At 37.7% G+C, this 23,389-nt stretch overlaps 1 protein-coding gene across 3 annotated transcripts in view; it reads left to right on the top strand.

The window, feature by feature from the left end:
- sntb1 (syntrophin, basic 1) overlaps positions 1 to 23,389 on the top strand; it is a 56,408-nt gene that overhangs the window by 20,549 nt on the left and 12,470 nt on the right. For all 3 annotated transcript variants that reach the window (XR_003937767.1, XM_030158716.1, XM_030158715.1), the window contains exons 3-6: positions 14,643 to 14,760; positions 14,916 to 15,005; positions 18,202 to 18,338; positions 21,459 to 21,655. Coding sequence is in view for 2 of the 3 variants with exons in the window: in XM_030158716.1 (XP_030014576.1) it covers positions 14,643 to 14,760; positions 14,916 to 15,005; positions 18,202 to 18,338; positions 21,459 to 21,655 (542 nt within the window). In the remaining variant the exon portion in view is untranslated. The remainder of the gene's footprint in view (positions 1 to 14,642; positions 14,761 to 14,915; positions 15,006 to 18,201; positions 18,339 to 21,458; positions 21,656 to 23,389) is intronic.

A 23,389-nucleotide genomic window follows, 5' to 3' on the forward strand; every position in this document is an offset into this window, starting at 1 on the left:
ACACAGACGTGTATTGTGAATACAGTGAGAATAGCTCAGTTAATTAAAAATACAACAGAAGAAACAAAAATCATGTCTATTTGTTAAATCAAATTGATATTGCAACTCCTCCAGTCCTTAAAGAAGTTCTCACAGAACTCTGGGCTAATGTTAAATATAATATATAATATCTAGGTTTCATTAAGTGTACTAAGGTGGTTCTTATCACACCAAATTCAGATTATAGACCATGTAGCAGGTCTGTTTTTTTACACTGAAGTAACAAAAAGCTTTTATATTTTCATTGGGGTTTGTCTGTCGGTCTGTTGGTCTGTCTTTCTGTCTCTTAGCAAGATAACTCCAAAAGTTATGGATGAATTTTGATGAAATTTTCAGGAAATGTTGACACTGGCACAAGGAAAAAAATGATTAAATTTTGGTGGTGATTGGGGGGGGCAGATCTGCCTTGACGGAGGTCTGCGCTCTCTGAGTGCTTTTTTAGTTTTAAATGGAATTATGCATTTTAAAACATTTCCCTGTGGTCTACATAAGCTGTAAATGCTATGCTTGGGTCTGAATTCTTCATTAATTCAACTCCACAGGTCCATCTTCAACCCTATTTCTGAGTAATGACACCAGAAAGGTCATTTTGAGAGCTGTCCCTTTAAATGCACATGAGCCACTTCAAGCCCGTTCAGCCACTTGTGTTCGGAAATACAACCAACAATTTAACATTTTAGGTAATCGGCTCAAAGTTTGGACATATTTTCAGTATGGACTACAACTGCTGCTGCTGACAAACAATTATGTTGTACTCGGAGAAATGTTTGTTGGAAGTCTTGACCTTATATGTGCAAATGTCATAACGTAACTAGTTATAGTAAAGTAACATAACAAATTCAGAAGGAATTAAAATGGATTGTAGAAATCCACTCGATTTTTGCCAAAATGAATATAAAGATAGCTTTGCTGCACCTGGAGGGTTCAAATTCAAACTATATGAACTATTAGGGTCCAAATACACAAATAAATGTACCAACGACTATATATAATTATTATTATATTATATAATAATTGCATTAAGGTAGTGGCAGTTCATTCTCAACGGTTGGGATCTTGATAACTGTTAAATGTAGTTGCAGTATAAGCCCTGAACATTTCACTCAGGTGGTTAATGAAATCATTAAACTCATTACTAATAGAAACCTGCAGTGCTTGTGTTGTTAATGTAAACCCCCCATATGTGAATGTGACAGTGGATGGTTGTTTGTCTGTATATGTTAGACCTGAAATGAACAGACGGTACATCCAGGTTGAACTCCGCCTTTGCCCGTTGGGATCTGGGATAGGCTCCATCATCTCCGCAATCCTCTCGAGGATTTCACGGATCAGAAAATGAATGAATGCTGACTTCAAAAAATCTACTTCTGATACCTGTAGTATGATAGTGGATGGCAACACATACATTTTCATTTTCTTTCTCTGATATTCTTTAAATTTGTCTATAATATTCAATTAATTTGGATGAAATACTTATTACTTATAAAGTCACAAGATACCCAGAAAATAATATTTAAAAAAAGACAATTAGATTGGATCATTCCCATTCTACAAAACACTATTTCTACAAATGATGGCTGAGCCTCTGAAGGAGCTCTGGTGCAGTGGCTGCCTTTGTCTGGCTTGAGCTCCACAGTCTTTTTCAGGAATTACTTATCATCTTTAAATATCAGCTCCTCTTGTGCATTTGCTGTTTATATATGAGTAATGAGCAAAATGAGGAACTGACTGCAGCTCAAATAGACAAAAACCAACACTTCATTGATCGTACCGTTAACTGTTGTGCATATCTACAGTCTAATGTAACTCATTCCTCTGTGCCTTAGAGATCTTCAGCCGCCCTAAAGCTATTAAAAACACATCACTGAGTCGCCCCTGTTGCGCTATGTGTCCCGTTCTTTTGTTATGATAAACTCTGGTGGACTTTGGAGGCAACATGCAAACAAAAGAGAAGTTTGATAGGTGGTAAGGCAAAGATGGGAAATATCGTGATTTTTATTCTTTAGGCGCAGTGTCTTTGCAAAAAAAAAAAAAGGTTGCGTTTGAAGTCAGTAGGGTACGCAGTGTGAGGTTTGTAGAAAGTTGATTGCCTTGATTTGAAACACAGTCAAGTGTACTTTGGCCTCAAGAATTCCTGTTGAAGCTGAAATAAAATATTGCATCAGGTTTCCGAGTGTGCAGCTTCCACATATCCTACTTTTTGGACTGGACTGAACAGCTTCAACTAGACTGTGGGCTGTTCCGTTTTATTAGCACTACAAAGTTCAAAATTAACACAGCCAAAAGATGGTTACCTCAGTTAAACAAAGGTCATCCTTTTCCCCTGCGTCTTAACTCAGCAGTTTGTCAGTGACAGAATGGAGAAGTCTTCCCCTGGGTCTGCAGCCGTCCTCTGATATCCTGAAGGGATTACTCAAACGGGTGTTCTCTCAGACTTTTTTAGGCCGTTTGGAATTTTCCTTAAAGTCGAGCGTTTGAAGTAGCACTTTGATAATTTTCACTCAGCAGGAGGTGCCCTGTATTGGAGGTGTCGTCAAGTTAATTGGTTTGTAATATGACAATGGCCCAATCAAGCAGCATGGGGCAGAAAGTCATTCACAGCTTTCATTTTTTTGGTGTCACAGGCTTTTTATGTGTGATTCCTCTCCCAGTTGTCTCTCCTGTCTGGTCTTTTTTTGTTTGTGTTTTTTTCTGCCCTTTTTAACTTCTCTCCTCGTCCTTTCTTCTCTTTCATAATCCTTGTCTTTCTCTGTATTCCCAGCTCTCTGTTATCTAGATGCCTGTCTCTGAATTTTGCCCAGTTCAAGTTTCTTTTTATGCCTTTGTACTCGTGACAGCTGTGGCTGGAGACATGTTTTCAGGATGTCCATGAGCCCCATTCTCGTGAATGAAATACAGTGGATAGAAAAAGTCTACGCACTCTTGTTAAAATGCTAGGTTTTTGTGATGTTAAAAAAAAAAAAAAATAGACCAATGTACAACCAATAATGTAATCTACAACCTCTACAACTCAATTGAAAAACAAACTGAAATCTTTTAGGGAGCGGAACTAAAAATAAACAACTGAGATAATGTGGTTGACACAAGTGTGCACACCTTCTTATAACTGGGGATGTGGCTGTGTTCAGAATTAACCAATCACATTTAAACTCATGTTAAATGGTAGTCAGCACACATCTGCCACCATTTAAAGTGATTTTGATTAACCCCAAAAGAACTTGGACTGTTCTAGTCGGCTTTTCTTGACATTTTTGTACTCACATCTTACAGTACAAGCCATGGTCCGCAGAGAGCTTCCAAAGCATCAGCGGGATCTCATTGTTCAAAGGTATCAGTCAGAAGAAGGGTACAAAAGAATTTCTAATGCATTTAAATATACCATGGAACACAGTGAAGACAGTCAACATCAAGTGGAGAAAATATGGCACAACAGTGACATGACCAAGAACTGGACGTCTCTCCAAAACTGATGAAAAGACGAGAAGAAAACTGGTCAGGGAGGCTGTCAAGAGGCTGACGGCAACATTGAAGGAGATGCAACAATAGCCACTTTTCCTCTGACCCTCAAATATAACTTGCGCATAAAAATTTACCTAATGGAAAAACGACAATTTCGCCAAAAGTCTCATTTTTCGATTAAAAGTTTTTGCGCTGGCAAGAGGTGGTTTTTCAGGTGTAGCGCAATTGGTATATCACGCAAAACTGCAATGGAAAGACCTTTTTTCACAAGCAGAGTCAGGTGAATTAAAATACCGAATGTTGACGTACGTTACAACAAGCGAAAAAGAAGAGGAAACATGTCACGGTATGTGTGGACACATCAGGAAACCCAATCATATTTTAATTTAGTACGAGATAGAGGGGTAATATATAATAATATTAATGAATATATCTGTAAATCAACACCATATTTATGCTCGTCGCCATGTTTATGGAATGACTTCTCGTGTCATCTCGCGATAATAAATAAACAAATCATTGCATTTGTGATTTAATGGAAAAACTGACATTACACACTTCTGTTTTTTTGACATTTAGTAAATATCGGTAAAGTTTTGCGCAGATGTCCAATGGAAAAGCGATTAATTTCTATCAAATACTTGTGATGTAGTTCACATGACAACAATCTGACATGTCTGGGATATGGGGTAGGGAAGCAAGACTGAAGCCTTATCTCGTGAAGAAAACTACCCAAGCCTGGCTGAATTTTTGAAAAACACATTTTAAATCTTCCAAACGCATGTGGGAAAATGTGCTATGGTTGGATGAAAACAAGGTTGAATATTTTGGCCATAATTCCAAAACACCTGTGGGGTGATGTGAAGAGGGCTGTGCACAGGAGATGCCCTCACAGTCTGACAGATTTGGAGCATTTTTATGAAGAAGAGTGGGCAAATATGGCCACATCAAGATGTGCCACACTGATAGACTGCTACCCAAAAAGACTGAGTGCAGTAATAAAAGCCAAAGGTGCTGCAACAAAGTATTAGTTTAAGGAATTATGCAACCAGGTTATTGAATTTTTTTAAAATTTTTTCCCTTAAAAGATTTCAGTTTTTTTTTCAATTGACTTGTGGAGGTTATAGGTCTCATTAATGGTAGAAAAATTTTTGAAATGATTTATCTTGGTCTGATTATTTTGCATCACAAAAACCTGGTATCTAAACAGGGGTGTGTAGACTTTTTACATCTACTGTATCTCAGAAACACCATGAGGGGATTTCTTCAAACTTGGCACAAATGTTCACTCAGGCTTGAAGATAAACTGATTAGAATTTGGTGGTCGTCATGTTTAGTGTGACCTTCCCAAACATGTGTTTGGCAAAATTCTTCGGCTGAGTTTTTATTTTATTATTATTATTATTATTTTTTTTTTTTTTTACACAAAAAGTTTTATATAAATGTGCATTTTACTGTGTATCCAGTATGTCACAGATCAACTTTACTGTGACTTTTTAGTGTTCTGCAGAAACACTTTTCTGGACAATATTTTCTGTGGCCTCTGTAAAAGTAGTCTGTAGCCCTCATTAGGTTTAATAGGCTGTGCAGTACACCACATATAAATCAATGCAGTCAGCAGTTCACCATCCAAACATTCATCACTGATAGGCAGCTTTCTGTCCAAATGCATCATGATCATTAATTTTAACCAAATTTTCAGAAAACTGTCAAAATAAAATGCAGTGTATACATGTGTCCATTCATTACACTGATGCATATCTTAATAGGTGTTTTATCATCATCATCATCATCATGGTTAGTGTTTAATGCAGTAAAATACGGGCTGTTGATTGAGGGGTAAATCAACTTTTTTGACAAAAACCTGAACTAACTTTACGTTTTTCCTCCTGAATTGAACTGCTCATCTGAAAGTTTCAAACTCTTCCAATTACTTCTCAGAATTTGCTGTGGTTGGTTTCTGCAGCTGTTCATACACAATGGTGTTTCGTTTCCTTCTAATATATTTAGTGTTTTGTGTATTCATTCAGTGAAAATGTAAGTCTTATCACTGGTCCACACGTACACACATACATGATTATTTACTAAATCTGTTTCCATTGCACTTATTTGCATTTATCTTTTATAAATACACCAGCTTTTACACTTCACCCAAACCTCTACTGAGCTGGAACGGTCTTGTGAAATTTATAGTTTCCACTTGTCTGGTGAACATGATTATGCGTGGTTTGCTACCCCTAGGGCTCATATGATGGTCAAATGATGACCTTTTGAGGTGGAAAAATGATCTACAATCTGAATCCAAATTTTCCTCACCTCTTATAAAAATGTAGACAAGTTATAACAAAACTATAAGTTTTCTTCTAGCATTCTTTAGTTTCTAGAGGCTAAGTCTGTGTGTGATGGCTTTTTGTAGCTGTTGTTATCCTAGAAAATAGAAATTGTAGTATTAGTTTTAATTAGTATCAGTATAAATAGTCAGTGGCGATTTCTCATAGACTGCAAGGGACGCTTGGCTTCCCCTAAAATTACAAAAATTAAATGGTCAAATATATACGGTTATGTTGACATTTCTTTGACTACAAATGTGTTAGAACACGTTCATCTCCCAGACGAGTTCGTTCAGAATCAACTTTATCCCAAATCAACAGACTCGATGTTGTTCACTTCACATACATTCCCGTTGTGCTGTTTTCTCATACGATCTCTGCTCAGTGCATTTGCCCGTAGACGCTCAGCGTCCATGCATTTCAATGGGACTGAGTGGAACAGTTTTTTTCATTGCCTCAAAACTGGACGGTAATTGGATAAATGCCACGATGTTGTCCCGCCCCCGGACGCCGGGCGTCTCTGGGGGTGAATGGAGCTGTGGGCGGAGCTCGGCCGGGCTGGACACCTGAATCCTACGTGCTGGTTGGAGGATAAGTCGAAAGGCTGAATCCCGTTTGATTGACAGCTGTTTTCAGATCTACTCCTTCACTGACACAGTTCAGTTTAAAACCGTCGTGCATTCTGCTGTGAAATCAGAGAAACCACTGTGAAATTACTTGTTAATTTTTTGCACTGTAAATAAAATGCACTCATTGGACTTCCTTGTTTCAATTTAACATAATTTCAGCATTTTCTTGTTTCAGTTACGTAATTTAATCATTTCTTGTTCAAGTTTAATATCGTTTTGTAGATAGTTAAATCAATCAAACTGTCGGCTAGGTCGGAGTGAAAGGAGCACCTCTTGTTTAAAAAGGCTGAAGTCTTACACCCACAACACAATGGGCCAAGGCAATCTAAGCAGCCCAGCTCTGCTGGACATTCAGAGGACACTGGTCCAGTCCCTGGAAAAGACACCTACTTGGTACGATAAGGTCACTGAGCATTTTCTTAAAAAGGAACGGAGGGCCGAATGTATGTTTAAATAACTTGACAATTTTTTTTATGTAAGCCGTCAATGAGCTTCCCCTGTCTGAAAGACGAGCAGCCGCCACTGTTAATAGTATACAATACAAATTAGACTCAGCGCAAACCAAAGTTCAGAGGCTGAATTCATAGCTGACAGACATGCAGTAATTCTTTGTCATTATTTCTTTAGTAGAGGATAAACTACATGTTACACAAATTCTGCAAGTAAATGCTAACTGCGACAAACCCATAGGTTAATACACTGACTCTCTGTAAAATCCTGTAATTTTACTGATGAACAGGCCAGTTAGGACCAATGTTAGTTAAGTAGAAAAGTTTCAACAGCACTTTTAATGATTTGTACGATGGATTTACAGATCAATCAGTCTGAGATCATGAATTTGCTCAGCTCTACCTCCCACATATTGGTTTTATAAAGCCAAAACTGCATGACAGAAGCAATACATCTGTAGGAGGAGTGGATTGTGCAATACAAGAGTCTTTGGTTAAGGAGTGTAGGTCAGCCAACACTCAACAGAGACTGGGACACACATTATTCATTCAAAATTATTTTCTCTTTGCTTCTTATTCTTGAATGAAGGACATGCATGAGGCTGTTGTTCCAACACAAGCTCATTGGATTTACTGATACTGAGATTCAGGTCATTATCGCTGCATCATGTGACACAGATCTGTCAGTCCGCTATTCTCACTTGTAAAAATAGTGAAGACAGCATGTTTCTCACTGGAAGCACTCGTGTTAATAGCTTCTGTTTTGTCTAAAAAAATACACTTAATGTATTTTATTAAAATTCCTTCATTACATATACACTACCAGTCAAAAGTTTGGGCACACCTTCTCATTTAAATGACATGAGATGGACCACAGATGGCCAACAAGTGCTCAGCATCACTGGGAACTCCTTTAAGACTGTTGGAAAACATTTCAGGTGATTACCTCATGAAGCTCATTGAGAGAATGCCAAGAATGTGCAAAGCAATAATAAAAGCAAAGTGAGGATATTTTAAAGAATCTAAAATATAAAACATGTTTTGAGTTATGTCACTTTTTTTTTAACTACATAATTCCGTATGTTTTCATTCATAGTTTTGATGCTTTCAGTGAGAATCTACAATGTAAATAGTCATGAAAATAAAGAAAAACCAGGTGAGCCCAAACTTTTGACTGGTAGTGTATAAAAGGAGTTGCATATATCTGTGGGAATACTAGTCTGATGTTTGCAAAATATCAAATTGGTGTCAGTTGGTATCAAAAATATCAATGCACCAGGATTTCAGCAAAAGCAATGCGCAAGAGTAGGTGACTTTATAGTGTCTCACATTTAGTCTCTTTCTGTGTCCTCGTCTGTCCTCTCATTGTCTGTTTTTGTCATTCTGACTCCCACTTTGTCTGTCTCCTTTGCATATGTATGATTTCTGAAGACTGATATAGTTAAAAGTCCTCTAAGCAAATCAATCAAAGATGACAGGGAGCGCTTCTGTGGTTAGACTGTAATGTGCTGAACTAAACACTAACACTGACAAACAGTCACCAATGGAACAAACACTCATATAGAGATGGAAAACAGGAACATCTTTCATAGTGAGAGTAGATCTGTTGGCTGGTGTCACAAAACTGCTTCTGTTTCCCACTTTAAAAAGAGAAAGTTTCCCAAAAGCATATGTACACTCTTGGTGCCTGAGATTTGCTCAAAGTGAACATTGTTCTCGACTTATTTTTTCATGCCACTGAAAAATCCCCAGACACATTTGTTGGTGAAACTTTAAGCTTTGCTGACACAAACTCCTGTTGAAGTATTAAACCAGTTACAGGCAAAATTGGGTTGAACATTCACTTCATCTGCCATAACTTTGATTTTATTGGTCAGCCAGTTACACAATGAGTTTGGGTTAATACCTCATCCCGTTGTACGAGCCAAGGTGAGTTTTTACTTTGGACAGATAGCACAGTGTTTTGTAGGGCAGATTTACAGACAGAGACACAGTTTAGACTCAGCTTTTAATAAAAATGTAAATGTTTAAAGGGGTTGTTGATTGATATTTTGAACTTACAACAGCAGGGGAAGTACCAGAACGCACTTACTGCCACCAAAACCACCAACAAATCAATGTTATTCATCCACAGACTGAACCACTCACTGAATAAAGTCTAAAGTTCATTGTATATTGTAAGTTCAAAGTATTACCTTTATTTTTTTCTTCAAACCAAAACTCATAACTGGTCAGAATTGTGAACATTGTTTCTTATAACCTTCTCATGCTGTGTCAGCTAATAGTTTACATTATAGCTCTGTTAGCTTAGCTCCGATTTTAGACAGAAAACAGCCACAGTAAAACCACAAATCTTCTCTGTTTTCTGTATGATTTATATTGTCAGTATTTGCACTAAAGATCTGTTTGGAATTGTCCAAACAAGGTCAGAACTGTCATAGTTTATTCTAAACTGAATGCATATCAACATATGGCAAACAGCCACCACATAATAATATCATACCTTCATAAGCCTCATAATCAAGCAGAAGAAACGTGCAGAAGAAACGCTGTGATATCAAATCCATTCTTTTCATTTAGAGCTGTGTCCAGTGGTGAAAACAACAACAGTGCTTCTAGATTTTATCACTTTGTTACTGTCTTTGGCTCTAAAACTTGTTTTTTAGTGGTTCTCATCCTATCTCGTAATTTTTTGGCAATTTGGTCAAAGGCCCCGAAGTATTAGTTTTCCTCACCATACTCACTACTCCCTCTAGTGGTCACATAAATCTGTCAGACTGTGTGTCTGAATATATTCACTTCATATCTCTGTATGATATCTTTTGCAGAACTGCATCTCATTCAGTTCTTTATTCTAAACATCCTGGTCATTTTAGGTAATTGCTTAATATATGCTCACATTGATATGGTTTTATACAGCTTCTGCAGTGATTGTTAATATTATAAGGTTTTTCTGTTTTTCTTATATTTGGGTTCAGGCCTGAAATTGTTTAAGGGGCTTTGTGTTAAGTGACAGGGAAATCTGGCTTATCTTTTGATTCCTCGACGCACTGCAATGTTGCCTCCCTCTGAGGAATCCTTTCTTCACTTCAGCAGATGTTGTTTAAACTATGTTTAAGCCTGGGAGGACTGACAGGAGAGGAGGATATGAGGAAATGAGGTGTATACTAATGAGAAGAAATACTAAAAGACAAGATAAGAAGAGGAAAAGAAGTTTTTGTTACTTTAGGATAAATTTAGATATGTTTTTTCTTGTATATTAATTGTTGAACGCGCAAAAGACATTTTCTAATACAATGTATTAGTACATAAAATGTGGCTTTCTATGACACTGGTGACAGATTAATTTAAAAAGAGATGCAATTGCCTCCTTATCATTTACAGCAGATTAAAAATGTTTGTGGAGGTGTCAAGAGACAGGATAGGAGGAAGTGAGCAGAGTTGGGGGAGGAAAGGAAAGGAAAAAAGTGGAGAAAGCAAAAGAAAAGGAAGGGAATAAGGGATAAATAATTAGAGGAAAAAGGGGAAGAGAGACGCACAAAGAGACAAACATGTATTTAGCTCCTAAAATGGAAATCTCTTTTCATCTTTCACCTCTTTTCTGTGTCATTACTGTTGCAACAGCTTTGAAATACAGTGTGAACTTATGAGGCTATGGCTGTAAAGGGAAGAAATGACTCCTGGCAGAAACAGCACGGTTCCTCACAGTTTGTTTCATGCAGTATCTCTCTTTCACCTTGACATGTTATTAAAAGGTTACAGAGATTTAACTGTCGCTGCAGAGTTTGGTTAATGTTAGGGCAGGATACTATGATTTGACATGATATAATGGCCCACATTCTTGTGCAGAAAAAACAGCAAACCTCTTCACGTCTATTTCAACATGCAACAAATAGGAACACTTCGTCGCCCTGTCCACAGTATTTATACACATGCATAAGTCTGGAGGAATTTTTAGTGAACTCATGCTAAACTCAGGACTTGAGCCAGACTTAAATCATAAAAACAAGGGTTTGAACTAAGATCTACAGAGAAAATCTAAGACTTTGACCTTGTAAAAATCAAAGCAAAAATTAAGTTAATTAATAAATAAAGTCTCCCACACCATTAAATGACTACACAATGTGCAAAAATGTGCCTCATTACGCAGCTTTCATTGAATGTTCAGATGTTGTAATACTTCTAGACAGCATATTTTTTAATTCAGAAACACTTGCAGCTGATTTCCAATTTGCATATTAAAACTTCTCAAGGACTTCAGACACTTTCTGCATGAATCATCATCTGCATGCTATGACAGAGCTGCCAAGCTTAGATCTATATATAGTGTTAAAGGAATAATCCACTGGGAATAGTAACTGCCTTGATCAAGTGGGACTGATCTTTATTCAAACAGGAACAAACTTATATAATATTACATACATTCAGGTCATGTCACGGTCATTCAGTTCATATGGTAATGCGTGCAAGAAAAAACCTGTTTACATCTTGACCACATGTTGGCATTTGACACTTTCTTTGGGTCTGGTGTAATTCCTGGGAGCCCTGTTGTTGCTGAAACAAACAGCATCTGTAAAGAACCTCCTCCAACTCCAACATTTCACATCTACCCCCTGGCCTTCAAAAAAAAAGCATATGTACAGTCCTTAATCAACTCGCCTTTTACAAGCAGCAGGTCTATTTTTAACCTAGAGTAACACCTGGAGCTGTTCTAGCTGGTCTCTCCCACCTCTGAGGGCTTGATGGAAGAGCAGATTCATCACATTCACTGGGGCTTTTCCAGCTCCCCAGAGTGTATGAATAAAGAAAACTGCTATAGAAGGCATATTTGCAGAGTTGAAACCACCCTGGGTTTAGTGTCATTTTTTTCTGAACCACCAGGAGCAGCTGGGCAGTGGAGCACTACTAGCCCAGACGTTAGCCTGTTTCAAATTTGGTGGTAAACTCATTAGATCAAGACTGTGGTTCCATTGAAGCTTTGAGTTGTGAAGTTGTAACTATCTCTTTATTCCCCTAAAAAAATTCACCCTGGTTGCTTCCTTCAGTAAAATTTGCTTTGCTGTACTTCAGCTCTACTTCATTCACTTTACGGCTCCATCTATTATGTGTTGAATATGTGCAGTTTGAAATGTCAGTTCTTGGTTTTCTACCTCAATTAGAGGAAGAGCTGTACTGTATGACTCGCATCTCAATTTCTAATATAGTTAATTTCATATCCAGATAAATGTCAGATATAGCATATTTTTATTAAATTCAATGAATAGTTTATACCAAAGCGCTTTTTCGGGCATTTTGTATTATCTATTCATGGCCCCTTTATTAGGTGCACCTGTCAATTAAAATATTAAATAGACCAATCACATGGGAGCAACTGGATGCATTTAGGTTGTGTTGACAGAGTCCGCTGAATCTCAAGCCAAGCATCAGAATGGAGATGAAAGATGAATTAAAAGACTTTGAATGTGGTGGGATTGTTAGTGCCAGACAGGCTGGATCGAGTATTTCAGAAAGTGCTGATCTACTAGGATTTCCATAGAAATGTTTGCACAGAATGGTCTGAAAAAGAGAAAATAACCACTGAGCAGCAGGTCTGCGGGCAACAATGCCTTGTTGATGTTTGAGGTCAGAGGAGAATGGCCACTGGTTTGAGCTGATAGAAAGGCAACAGTTACTCAAATAACCACTTGTTGCAACTGGGGTATGGATTTCTGAACACACAGCATGTCGGACCTTGAGGCAGATGGGTTACAGCAGTAGAAGACCACACTGGGTCTCAATCCTGTCTGCTAAGAACAGGAAACTGAGCCTACAATTTACATGGGCTCACAAAAGTTTGACGATTTAAGACTAGATGAATGTTGCTTGGTCGGACGAGTCTCAATATCCGCTGCAACATTCAGATAAGAGTCTGAACTGTGGCCTAACCATCATGGGTCCATGCATCCGTCCTGTTTTGTATTAACAGTTTAGGATGGTGAGCTTGATATTTCGAGCCCCTGAGCATCACTTTAACACTATAGCCTACCTTAGTATTGTTGCTGACCTTCTCCAACCCTTTATGACCACCGTTTAACCATCTCCTAATTGCTGTTTCCAGGAGGATAACACATTATGTCACAAAGCTCACATCATCTTGAACATAATGGTCTATTCAGTGCAGTCAAATGGCCTCCATAGTCACAATATGTCAATCCAATAGGACTCCTGGGAGGTGGATGAACAGATTTGCATCATTTATATGCATCAGACAAATCTGGAACAACTATCATGTCAATATGGACCAAAACCACTACAGAATGTTTCCAACACTCTAATACTAATTATAAAGAATTAAGGCTGTTCTGGGGGCAAACAGGAGCCCAATGGTACTTGCTCATATTTGACTATTTTTCTCCTTTTACATTAAAACCTTATGTGTATTGTCATTTGAGCATGGAATAAAATACACAACATTGTACAAAACATATAAAAGTAAGCAGAAAACAGTTCTCATGTATTGCTGCAAGCAAAGTAGATTTTGAATAAAATGGCAGTGTGTTCAAAAGTATAAAAACTTGAAATACTCTTTAATTGTTTGAACTGTAGCAGAAAACAAAGTTAATGCGGGTATTTTAGGTTTACACCACAGCAGCAAAATAAGGCTCAAAATATAAAGAAATGATATAACAAGTAAACAAAAACACTGCCTCTACATAGGGTATGTGGTAGAACTCAAAAGAGTCCTGCAAATGGAAACTGCTTCAGTGGGAGTGTAAATCATACTAGAATAAAATAAACAATAGAGCTTAAAATACAGAAGATTTTCATATTGCACAGCTCTTATAAAAGGTATTTATTTGTACAAATACTGACTAGAGACAATGAAAGAGAAGTCTGACAAAGTAACAAATAGCCCGATATGATCTCCCTTCCCACGTCCAGGGTCAAACACTTAATTCATATTCTTCAATCATGGACCAAGTCTCAGCAGGAAGTCGGCTCATGCTGTTGTTTACAATGTCTTGTCCTCTAAGTCTCTGAGTCAGCCATAATTAATCGCTTTAATAATTCCTCACACTCTGCCTCATTATTCATAAAATAAAAATTACTTTTCCTCCAGCTGACAGGTTACTTTTACTTCTGCAGACCTGTCGACTTGACAAAGGTGAACCTCCCTGTATTGATGCCATACTGAGAGGCAACGGTACACTTAATTATGCATCATGAAGGCTGCAATGAGTACCTTTTTAAAATTCATATTCACTGCACACGTACGCAAAGAGCCGTTCAGTGAGATTGAGAAACATCCTACAGATGCATTTGTCTGAAGGCCAGAACGACTCCCATACGATATAAGCAGATTAGTTATGGAAATTTAGTGGGAGACAGTGTTGTGTCATATGGCCCATAGAGACTGTTTGTACAAGTCTGTTCTGTGCCTTGAATCAACTTGAATAAACACAAATTTCAATGCACTTCATTTTCATTGTTCTGACTGAGTGCCTGTGTTCAAGTGGAAGAGACAAACGAGCATCTGTTAAAGCTGAGAGCTAAATGCTAAACATTTGGTATTTAAAATTATGATGGGAACCAATTTGGGTCGAATTGGACCTGGATGATAACGCCAGTAACAAAATTCCAATATTCAGAAAGTAATTTTTTTTTCACTAAGGGTTGTGAGCTGTAAAAGTTGCAGAACCCCCCTGTGATAACTGAGAGGTTAAGACTGTTTTAACCTTTCTTATCTCCTCCTCCAGACAACTGGAGTTGCACTCTCCCGACACCAGACACACCGTGGTGCTGCGGTGCCCAGACCAACCATCTGCCCTGGCTTGGTTCTCCGCCATGCACGCTGTCACATCCACACTGGCACAGGTGTGTCTTTAAATTTTACATGTAATGATCGTAAAATCGTCCATTAGAATTCTATGTGTTGATGATAATGTATTGTGGTCTCAATTCATCTCTACAAAGCTAAATATATGTCCTTTGAACCATCTTCCAACTTAAAAACTGTCATTGAATCACAGCGGGCGCTGGCGGAGGTCATCCAGAACTCAGCCAGGACGGGGATTGCTGGCAGCAAAGAGATTCGACACCTGGGATGGCTGGCAGCAAAGGTAGGAGTTTCTGTGTAGTATTTGTGGCAGAAACAGGGGGAGGGTAAAATGCTTCATAATCCCAAACTATGCAGTCATTTATCTCCAAGTGACACTTTTATGTATTTCTCACATTTTTAATGGGGAGTCTCTTACTTCCTGTGTGTTGCATATGCTGTTGTACGCATGTCTGTCTGTGTAATGGACCATATTCAGACCTTGGAAATGGGGACACACGTTTCAGGACACTTATTTGGTCCTCTCCTTTTTTATGCAACTAAACTGACCCAGGACACTGGCAATGACACCGACAGATGCGTGAAGTTTTAGTCACAAAAGATACTAGCAACATGGATTAAACTTTGATCAGATTATTCTCTTTTCCATAGTTAGTCAGAGAGTTTTATTTCATTACTGTATGTTTCTTTTAGATGGAGGTAACAAATCCATTTCTACCAGAGGCGATTTCTCATAGACTGCAAGGGACGCTTGGCTTCCCCTAAAATTATGAAAATTAAATGGTCAAATATGTACAGTTGTGTTGACATTTCTTTGACTACAAATGTGTTAGAACACGTTCATCTCCCAGACGAGTTTGTTCAGAATCAGCTTTATCAGAAATCAACAGACTCGATGTTGTTCACTTCTCATACATTCCCGTTGCGCTGTTTTCTCATACGATCTCTGCTCAGTGCATTTGCCCGTAGACACTCAGCGTCCATGGACTTCAATGGGACTGAGTGGAACAGTTTTTTTTCATTGCCTCAAAACTGGACGGTAATTGGATAAATGCCACGATGTTGTCCCGCTCCCGGACGCTCGGCATCTCTGGGGGGGAATGGAGCTGTTGGCGGAGCTCAGCCGGGCTGGATGCTGGGCTTCCACGTGCTGATTGGAGGATCAGTCAAAAGGCTGAGTCCCGTTTGATTGACAGTTATTTTGAGATTTACTCCTTCACTGACAGAGTTCAGTTTAATACCATCGCGCATTCTGCTGTGAAATCCAGAGAGAAACCACTACGAAATTACTTGTTCATTTCTTGCACTGTAAATAAAACACACTCATTGTACTTCCTTGTTTCAATTGAACATAATTTCAACGTTTTCTTGTTTACTTGGTACGATAAGGTCACTGACCATTTTCTTAAAAACGAACGGAGGGACGAATTTATGTTAAAATAACTTGACTTTTTTTTTTTTATGTAAGCCAACAATGAGCTTCCCCTCTCTGAAAGACGAGCAGCCGCCACTGATTTCTACCACCATCCACTATTTTTAAGGGGATAAACATTAATAAACACAATAATCCAGTGGTTCCCAACCTTTTTTGGCTTGTGATCCCATTTTAAAATTACAAATTTCTAGCGACCCTAGACATTCAAAACGTCTGAACATCTAAAATTAATTTGTTTTTGATCCTGTAATAGTTTGCTATACTATGTTGCAAATAAACATTAATTTTAGACGACATTTAGTCTATATAATGTATATTATTATGGACGGAGGCAGAAAAGCCAGGTTGAGATTACTGCACAATCAGTCCGGCTTGTATTTACAAGGCTGACAATTAATACTGAACAAACAATAACTCAAACTATGAATTATGAAAGAGCTGCAGCATCTGAAACCGACCACAGTGAACATTTGAAAGATAAACAGTACCACAGTGCTTCAGTTTCAGCTTCACAGTTTGTCATGTCTTTTATGTATTGGGATTGTCTCTCACCTCACCATATATTTTTATTGGTAAGTTTTTATTTTTATCAATTACTAGAAATTTCAGGTGACTCCATTTGAATTCCAGGCGACCCCACATGGGGTCCCACCCCTAAGGTTGAAAAGCACTGCAGTAATCGTACTGCAATAAACTGAAGACTTTGGAGATTTACTAGTTAGTGGCAATTCTTATAAATAATGTGGTTTTAATGGAAGCTTTAATAACTTGTATGAAAGGGTTAATCGCCTGTTTCCTGCTTAAGAGCTATGAGTGAGATAGAATTAAAAATATGTATAAAAATAGATGTTTAAGTGACGTCTGACCGCACACAGGCACATATGGTTGTGTGCATACTTTTGCATTTGCTTATATCTGCTCAACAAATTCCCACCTAAGTACCCACACAGCTAAGCCCCACTTCCTCCCACACAGACACACACCTGTACATCTGTCTAATTTAGTCCTCGTGAATTTGCCAATATTTGATCCTTCGAGTGCGGTACAATACTGTTACTTAGCAACATATTGTCGTTATGTTAAAAAGCTGACCCTTGACCTTCTAAGTCCTGCGATATGATTGGCTGAGGCAGAACTTCAAAGAGCAGCTTAGGATTCCATGGCTGTGCTGCAGATAAGCTCTTATAATGAGAATAGTTACGGAGCATTGTAAAATAAAATACCGTGGCTGGGTGTAAGGGTGTGTGTGTATGTGTGTGTATGTGTACTCGACGCTTGGAGATTAACCGTGTGTGATCTAAAATTGAAGCGAGGGGTCTGCTCGTTAGGGGGAATGGGTGGGCGAAAAGCCACGGGAGAGAAAATATGTAGACACAGCACCTGACACTTTTATTTTTAGCTAATATAACTCTAATGGTTGCACTATAGAGGCACTGCAGACCAAAACAGACTACTTTTGACAAATCTTTCACTAATGTTGTGATCATTCTTAAGATAAATGACAGAGAGGCTGATGTGCAGAGCCAGATAAGAGTGTTTATGTAATAAAGAAAATGAATGTTTACATACCCCTTTTGCATTCTTGCATCTCTTATTTAGTTAAGAGGGAATAACTGGTCAACACCCACTGCTGAGTACACAGTATTAACACACAGCTCCTCCACCCTGTGCCATAGAAAGAACCATTGATATTTTTGATTAAATGTCTGCTTTCATCTAAAACCTGAGGGAGATTTCACGATTTATTTAATGTTAGTATTCAGTGCACAGCTATGAACTTCTTATGAATATTTGCATTTGTGTATAAAAATGTATACTTTACTTATTTTGAGAGACTGCTGGTGCTTTGGGTTTAAGTAGCTTGAATCCATAATGAACAAAGGAATAGGTATTGTTTGTTTGTGGGTTTTTGTAATATGATACTGTAGAGGAATCCAGATTTTTTTTTGTGTCTACTTTCAATTGAATATAACTGTTTCACCAGGTCAGTATCGAATACAGATATGAATACTGAAGTGTCATTATTTATGTGTTTGTGCTGCAGACAGAGAGCGAGAAGCAGAACTGGAAGCCGGTGTTGGTGGTTTTGACAGAGAAAGACCTGCTGTTGTATGATAGTCTACCACGAGGGAAGGAGGCTTGGCACAGCGCTGCACACACATACCCTCTTTTAGCAACACGGTAGGTTTACTATTTTATGTACAAACTTCACACGCACTCATAGAAACCCCTTTGTACATTGGAAATACATTCTTGCACCATCACCTCAATGGGTTATTCACTTTAAAGGGGATATATGAAGTATTAATGTTCCAAACTATCAACAGCAGTAGGAAGTCGAGAAGCAGAACACATTTAGAAAATCAAACCAACCCAAAACCACCAACGAAATACAGCTATGTATCTGCTGACTAGATCACCCGCAAGTAAAGTGTGAAGCTCATTGTTTACTCACTTCTGTATTATGGTATCATCAAGTTTTCTGTGATGGGTTATAATCTTCACATGCTTCGTTAGCTGATAGTTTACATTATAGCTCTGTTAGCTTAGATCTGTTTTTAGACCGAAAACAAGTACAGTAAATCCATAAATCACCTCAGTTATCTGTACAATTGGTCCAAATAAAGTCAGAAATGTTACAGTTTAGCTTGATATGTGGATCAACAAAACATTAGCACAAACATAGTAATGCAGTATTATTACTTTATACTTTAATAACCTTCATATCAAACTAAACTTAAAGAAACGCTGCCATTTCAACATCACGCTTCATACTTTTTATTTAGAGCTATGTCCATTAATGAAAACAACAGCAATGCTTCTATTTATATCACTTTAACACTTTCTTTTAATCTGAAAGTTCACCTGATTTGTCAAATTCTGTTAAATGGCTGTTAGTTTTCAATTCTTTGGGAAACGGGCAGACTCAAGGCTACAGTGACTCACTACTTCCTCTAATGGTCGCATACATTCACAGTGACACATCAGGCTATGACTCTGAATAAATTCAGTGCATATCTCTGCAATTCAATACATTTTTCAACCACTATAATCATTTATATTACTTCAACATAACAAATATTTTTTAGCTCCTTTAAAGTACAATACCTATAGAGAGGGACAATAGAAGTGTTCATGAGCCTGAAACAGTATTTAATTTGAGCTCTTTTGAAGTATTACTTTTTTTGCTGCTTTTCTGTTTGACACAGAAAAAAGAGGACTTTAACCTCATGTCAGTCTGACTGACTGTGCTCTCCTCAAAATGCAGTTAAGATCTGATACAGTATGCATGAGCATGAACATGACACCAGCTCTGACAGAGGCAATGAGAATTGATTAAAACGGCAGTAACAGCTAGCCACCACATTACCATAATATTGTATTTTTGTATGATTACCACTGACATGATTTAGCGCAAAAAATGAGAAACTTTGTTGTGGTACATTTTAAGCTCTCTTGGGGGCCCCCTGCTGGCAGGTATTGCACCTACAGTATGCCTCTGAGTGCTAAGGCTTGATACATAGAAAATCAATATTAACCGTTTCATGCATACTGGTCACTACACTGGACAGTTATTCTATAGCTGTTCTTTTGTATATTTATGGGTTTTGTTGTTTTAGTTCCATATTAGCCGACACAGTGGACGCTTATGCACCATCCCATAATACACTGTAATTCACACCATTACTGTAACTTTGCTGTTCTTGATAAACCTGATCTGCAGTAACGTGTTAAATCAATTGATAATTGGTATTCGACTGTAATTAACAGTTTTCTTAATCAAAAAGGTTTTTTTTTTTTACATATTGTCTGTATGAAGTTACTAATAACTAGTATTAGAGTATGTTGAAATGTGAGAAAACATCAGATTAGCTGCATGAAAAATGTTTTTATTTCATAGTTTTCACACAGTTTATCACTTTCTGATGATGGGTTTTAAACACATGTTTTTTTTTTGCGGCAAGAATTAAACCTGTGGTGTCCAGCTGAGTGGACATTTTTGTAACTCCATGAAAAATAGGTTGATAAAAAACATTTCAATCGCATTGTTTTTTTTTTTTTTTTTTCATGCCTAACAGGAATAAAAACACTCAGGAAAAAAACTCAACTAAGGTTCTCATAATTCATACATGAAAGGGTTAACACTTCGGCTACGTTCAGACTGCAGGCAAAGGTGGCTCAAATCAGATTTTTTTGCCCATATGTGACCTGTATCCGATCTGTTAAAGACGGTTTGAACATCACAAATTTGATTTTTTTTCAAATCTGACCCAGGCCACTTTCATATGTGGTCCTAAATCTGATGTGTATCTGATATTTTGCAATGCGAATCAGTCTGAACGAACAGGTCGCATTTGTCCGACCTTTACATCATAATTTTGTGTCCCTCTGTATTTACTTCCATAAACTTCCTGTGTGGTCACGTGTTACATCAGGACCTCTTTTGCACATGCGGGTCACTTCAGGGTCGCATTCAGTTCATACTCAAAACTGACAGAAGTCATATTTAATGTGTAATATGAACGACCACACAAAAAAATCAGATTTTATGAAAAAATCCGATTTTGCAGTAAGACTTACTGTCTGAACGTGGCCTCAGAGACCTAGAACTTTTTTTTTTTTGTGGCTCAGATGAATTTTTTCTCTACATCTAACTAAACTGAGTGATGTATCATTATTTATTTTATTCTCTACATTTTTCAGTGAAAGCAGGTATTTTCTTTTCAGTTTAGTGACAATATAGATGGTCATAAAAGCTCAGAGTCACTTCAAAAGTTATTCTATCATAACAGAGAAAACTGTACAAAAATCACTTTTCCATCAAAATATATTTTTATCTGAATGTAAAATCAAGCGTCGGTCCCCACTGTCATTTCACAAATTCCATAGGTTTTATTGGTGAATCAGTGATGACAGTGTTTCCATGTTCACTACAGAGCCTCTGAACATCCAAATGGGTCAAATCTGCTGATGATGAAAAGCTGCATTTTGTCTGAATTATTTAACTATATTGATAGGATTAGGCTCTAAAGTGTTTAAACAATTTAGATCAGTAGATGCTTTTGGCATCTGGTGACTGTTTGGTCTTTGAAGGTAAAAACTCATACAAAACTAGGTCTTTTGCTAGTATCCAGTATAAAGCCAGTATGATTCCCGTCAAAGGGTTTGTATGAAAAAGTTAGTCATTTGAATGATTTCCAAGACATTTAACCCATTGTATTTTTCTTGTTTCTAACTGCTGTAGAACAAACTAATATAAACATGAAAGTGAGTTTTTGTATTTGTATTGTGTTCATACAGTCTGGTCCATTCTGGTCCAGACCGGGGGTCGCCTCACTCCGGCACAGAGCTCTTCTTTGCGACACGAACTGGCACACGGTTGGGCATTGAGACACACCTCTTCCGCGCTGAGACCACCAAGGATCTATCCCAATGGACCAGACACATAGTGAATGGATGCCATGCCTCAGCTGAGATGATCAAAGAAGTTACTACAAGTGAGTCATGGTGCAAATCATTCACATCCAATAAGATAAGCAACATTAAAATAAAAAAATTTCACACTGTGAAACACAAACAAGTACAAGTAGGTGTGGACAGAGTGAACTGCAGGGGTCACTCTGCTGGATTAATGCTTCCTCAGACACGTTCAGGCCTGTTGTAGCAAAATCTAGGCAGAAAGATTTAACACACTGCAAGGGTAAGTATCACCCGAGGTCATGCACGCCTAAAATAACACCTAAATCTGGCGTATAAAGCAAAACGTATACATAGGCTCAGATAAAGGAAGGGTTGTGATATAATATGACAGCCATATGGAAGATGTGGACAAAGCAGTTGCTATTTATAGACAGGAATGCTATTCTCTCTGTGTATGTGTGTGTGTATGTGTGTGTGTACGTGCTGTTTGGCAATGGATATCTGCATCCTGGGAATTCCAACAGTACTCCCCCCTCCCCTGTCTCTTACTCACTTTTTACCTCCCTCCCAAAATGTCCTGGGAACACCACGTCTCCCCTGGGTCCCCCTTCTCTCCCTCTTTGTAATAACATCATGCCAAATTAAGTTTCTCCTCTCATACACGAAACAGTGAGCGCCAAACAGCGCTGCACAAAGTGCTGCTTCTGCATCGTTTGTGAGCAATAACCCTCCTAAATCGTGTCGGCACCTCTGCATTTCAACAGGTGAAAATGCTACGCTTTGATAACCAAGGCAAGACTTCTCTCACGTCTGCAGGTCTCGGTTTAAAGTTGACACTCTAAACTGTGCGATGAAAATATGTTTTTATATGTCATGGTAGTTGAGAGGGAAATGTGAATCTTAAAAGATTAATGCTGCAACAAAATAGTGCCTAGACCGGAACAAGCTATTCATGGCCGATTAATGTGCTGTACATTAAAAGTAGCAACAGAATTTAGTAATAAACCCACATTAATCCATTTTGGGGACACATGGGGGCAGCAGAGACAAGTTTTAGATGCAACATTGGCAAATTGTAATATTTAATTTGATATTCACAAATTCAGCCGTTATAGAGGAGAAACTTTTATATGAAATTCACCTTTCTTGTTATGTGTAGAAAAATATTATATATATATTTAGTTAGACAGATAGATAGATAGATAGATAGATAGATAGATAGATAGATAGATAGATAGATAGATAGATAGATAGATAGATAGATAGATAGATAGATAGATAGATAGATAGATAGATAGATAGATAGATGCTAACTTCACCTGTGTAGATAAAACAATTTGTTTATATAGGGTAACCATGGATCCTTAAAGTCTTAAATGTGATTGTCCTAAATTAAGGCGTTAATTATCCTTAAAATTGATCTTTAATCCTTAAATCTGACACTAAAAGGTCTTAAAACTTCTAAATCTTTGCAAAGAACTTGTAAAATTTGTAATTAGCATTTAGCATTTTAGCATAACAGACAGGAATGAATGAAGCAACCAACAATCATTCATGGGTGGAGGGATTTGGGTATGAGCACATGACACCATTAGTAATGCGGATTGAACATGCTTAAGACTGGTTCAAGACAATAACTATGAGGCAACTTATACTGTTATATTTATGAATATAAGGTTTTAATTTTGATCAAAGACGCCTTAAAAATGTCATAATATGAAACTTTGCTTCCTCAAACCTATAGATACCCTGTCTTAAAATGACCGGGAGTTATTGTGAAGGTACTAAAGCAGCTATGAAACAAAACAGAA

The sequence above is a fragment of the Sphaeramia orbicularis genome, chromosome 16, assembly GCF_902148855.1.
Source record: "Sphaeramia orbicularis chromosome 16, fSphaOr1.1, whole genome shotgun sequence".
Taxonomy (NCBI): Eukaryota; Metazoa; Chordata; class Actinopteri; order Kurtiformes; family Apogonidae; genus Sphaeramia; species Sphaeramia orbicularis.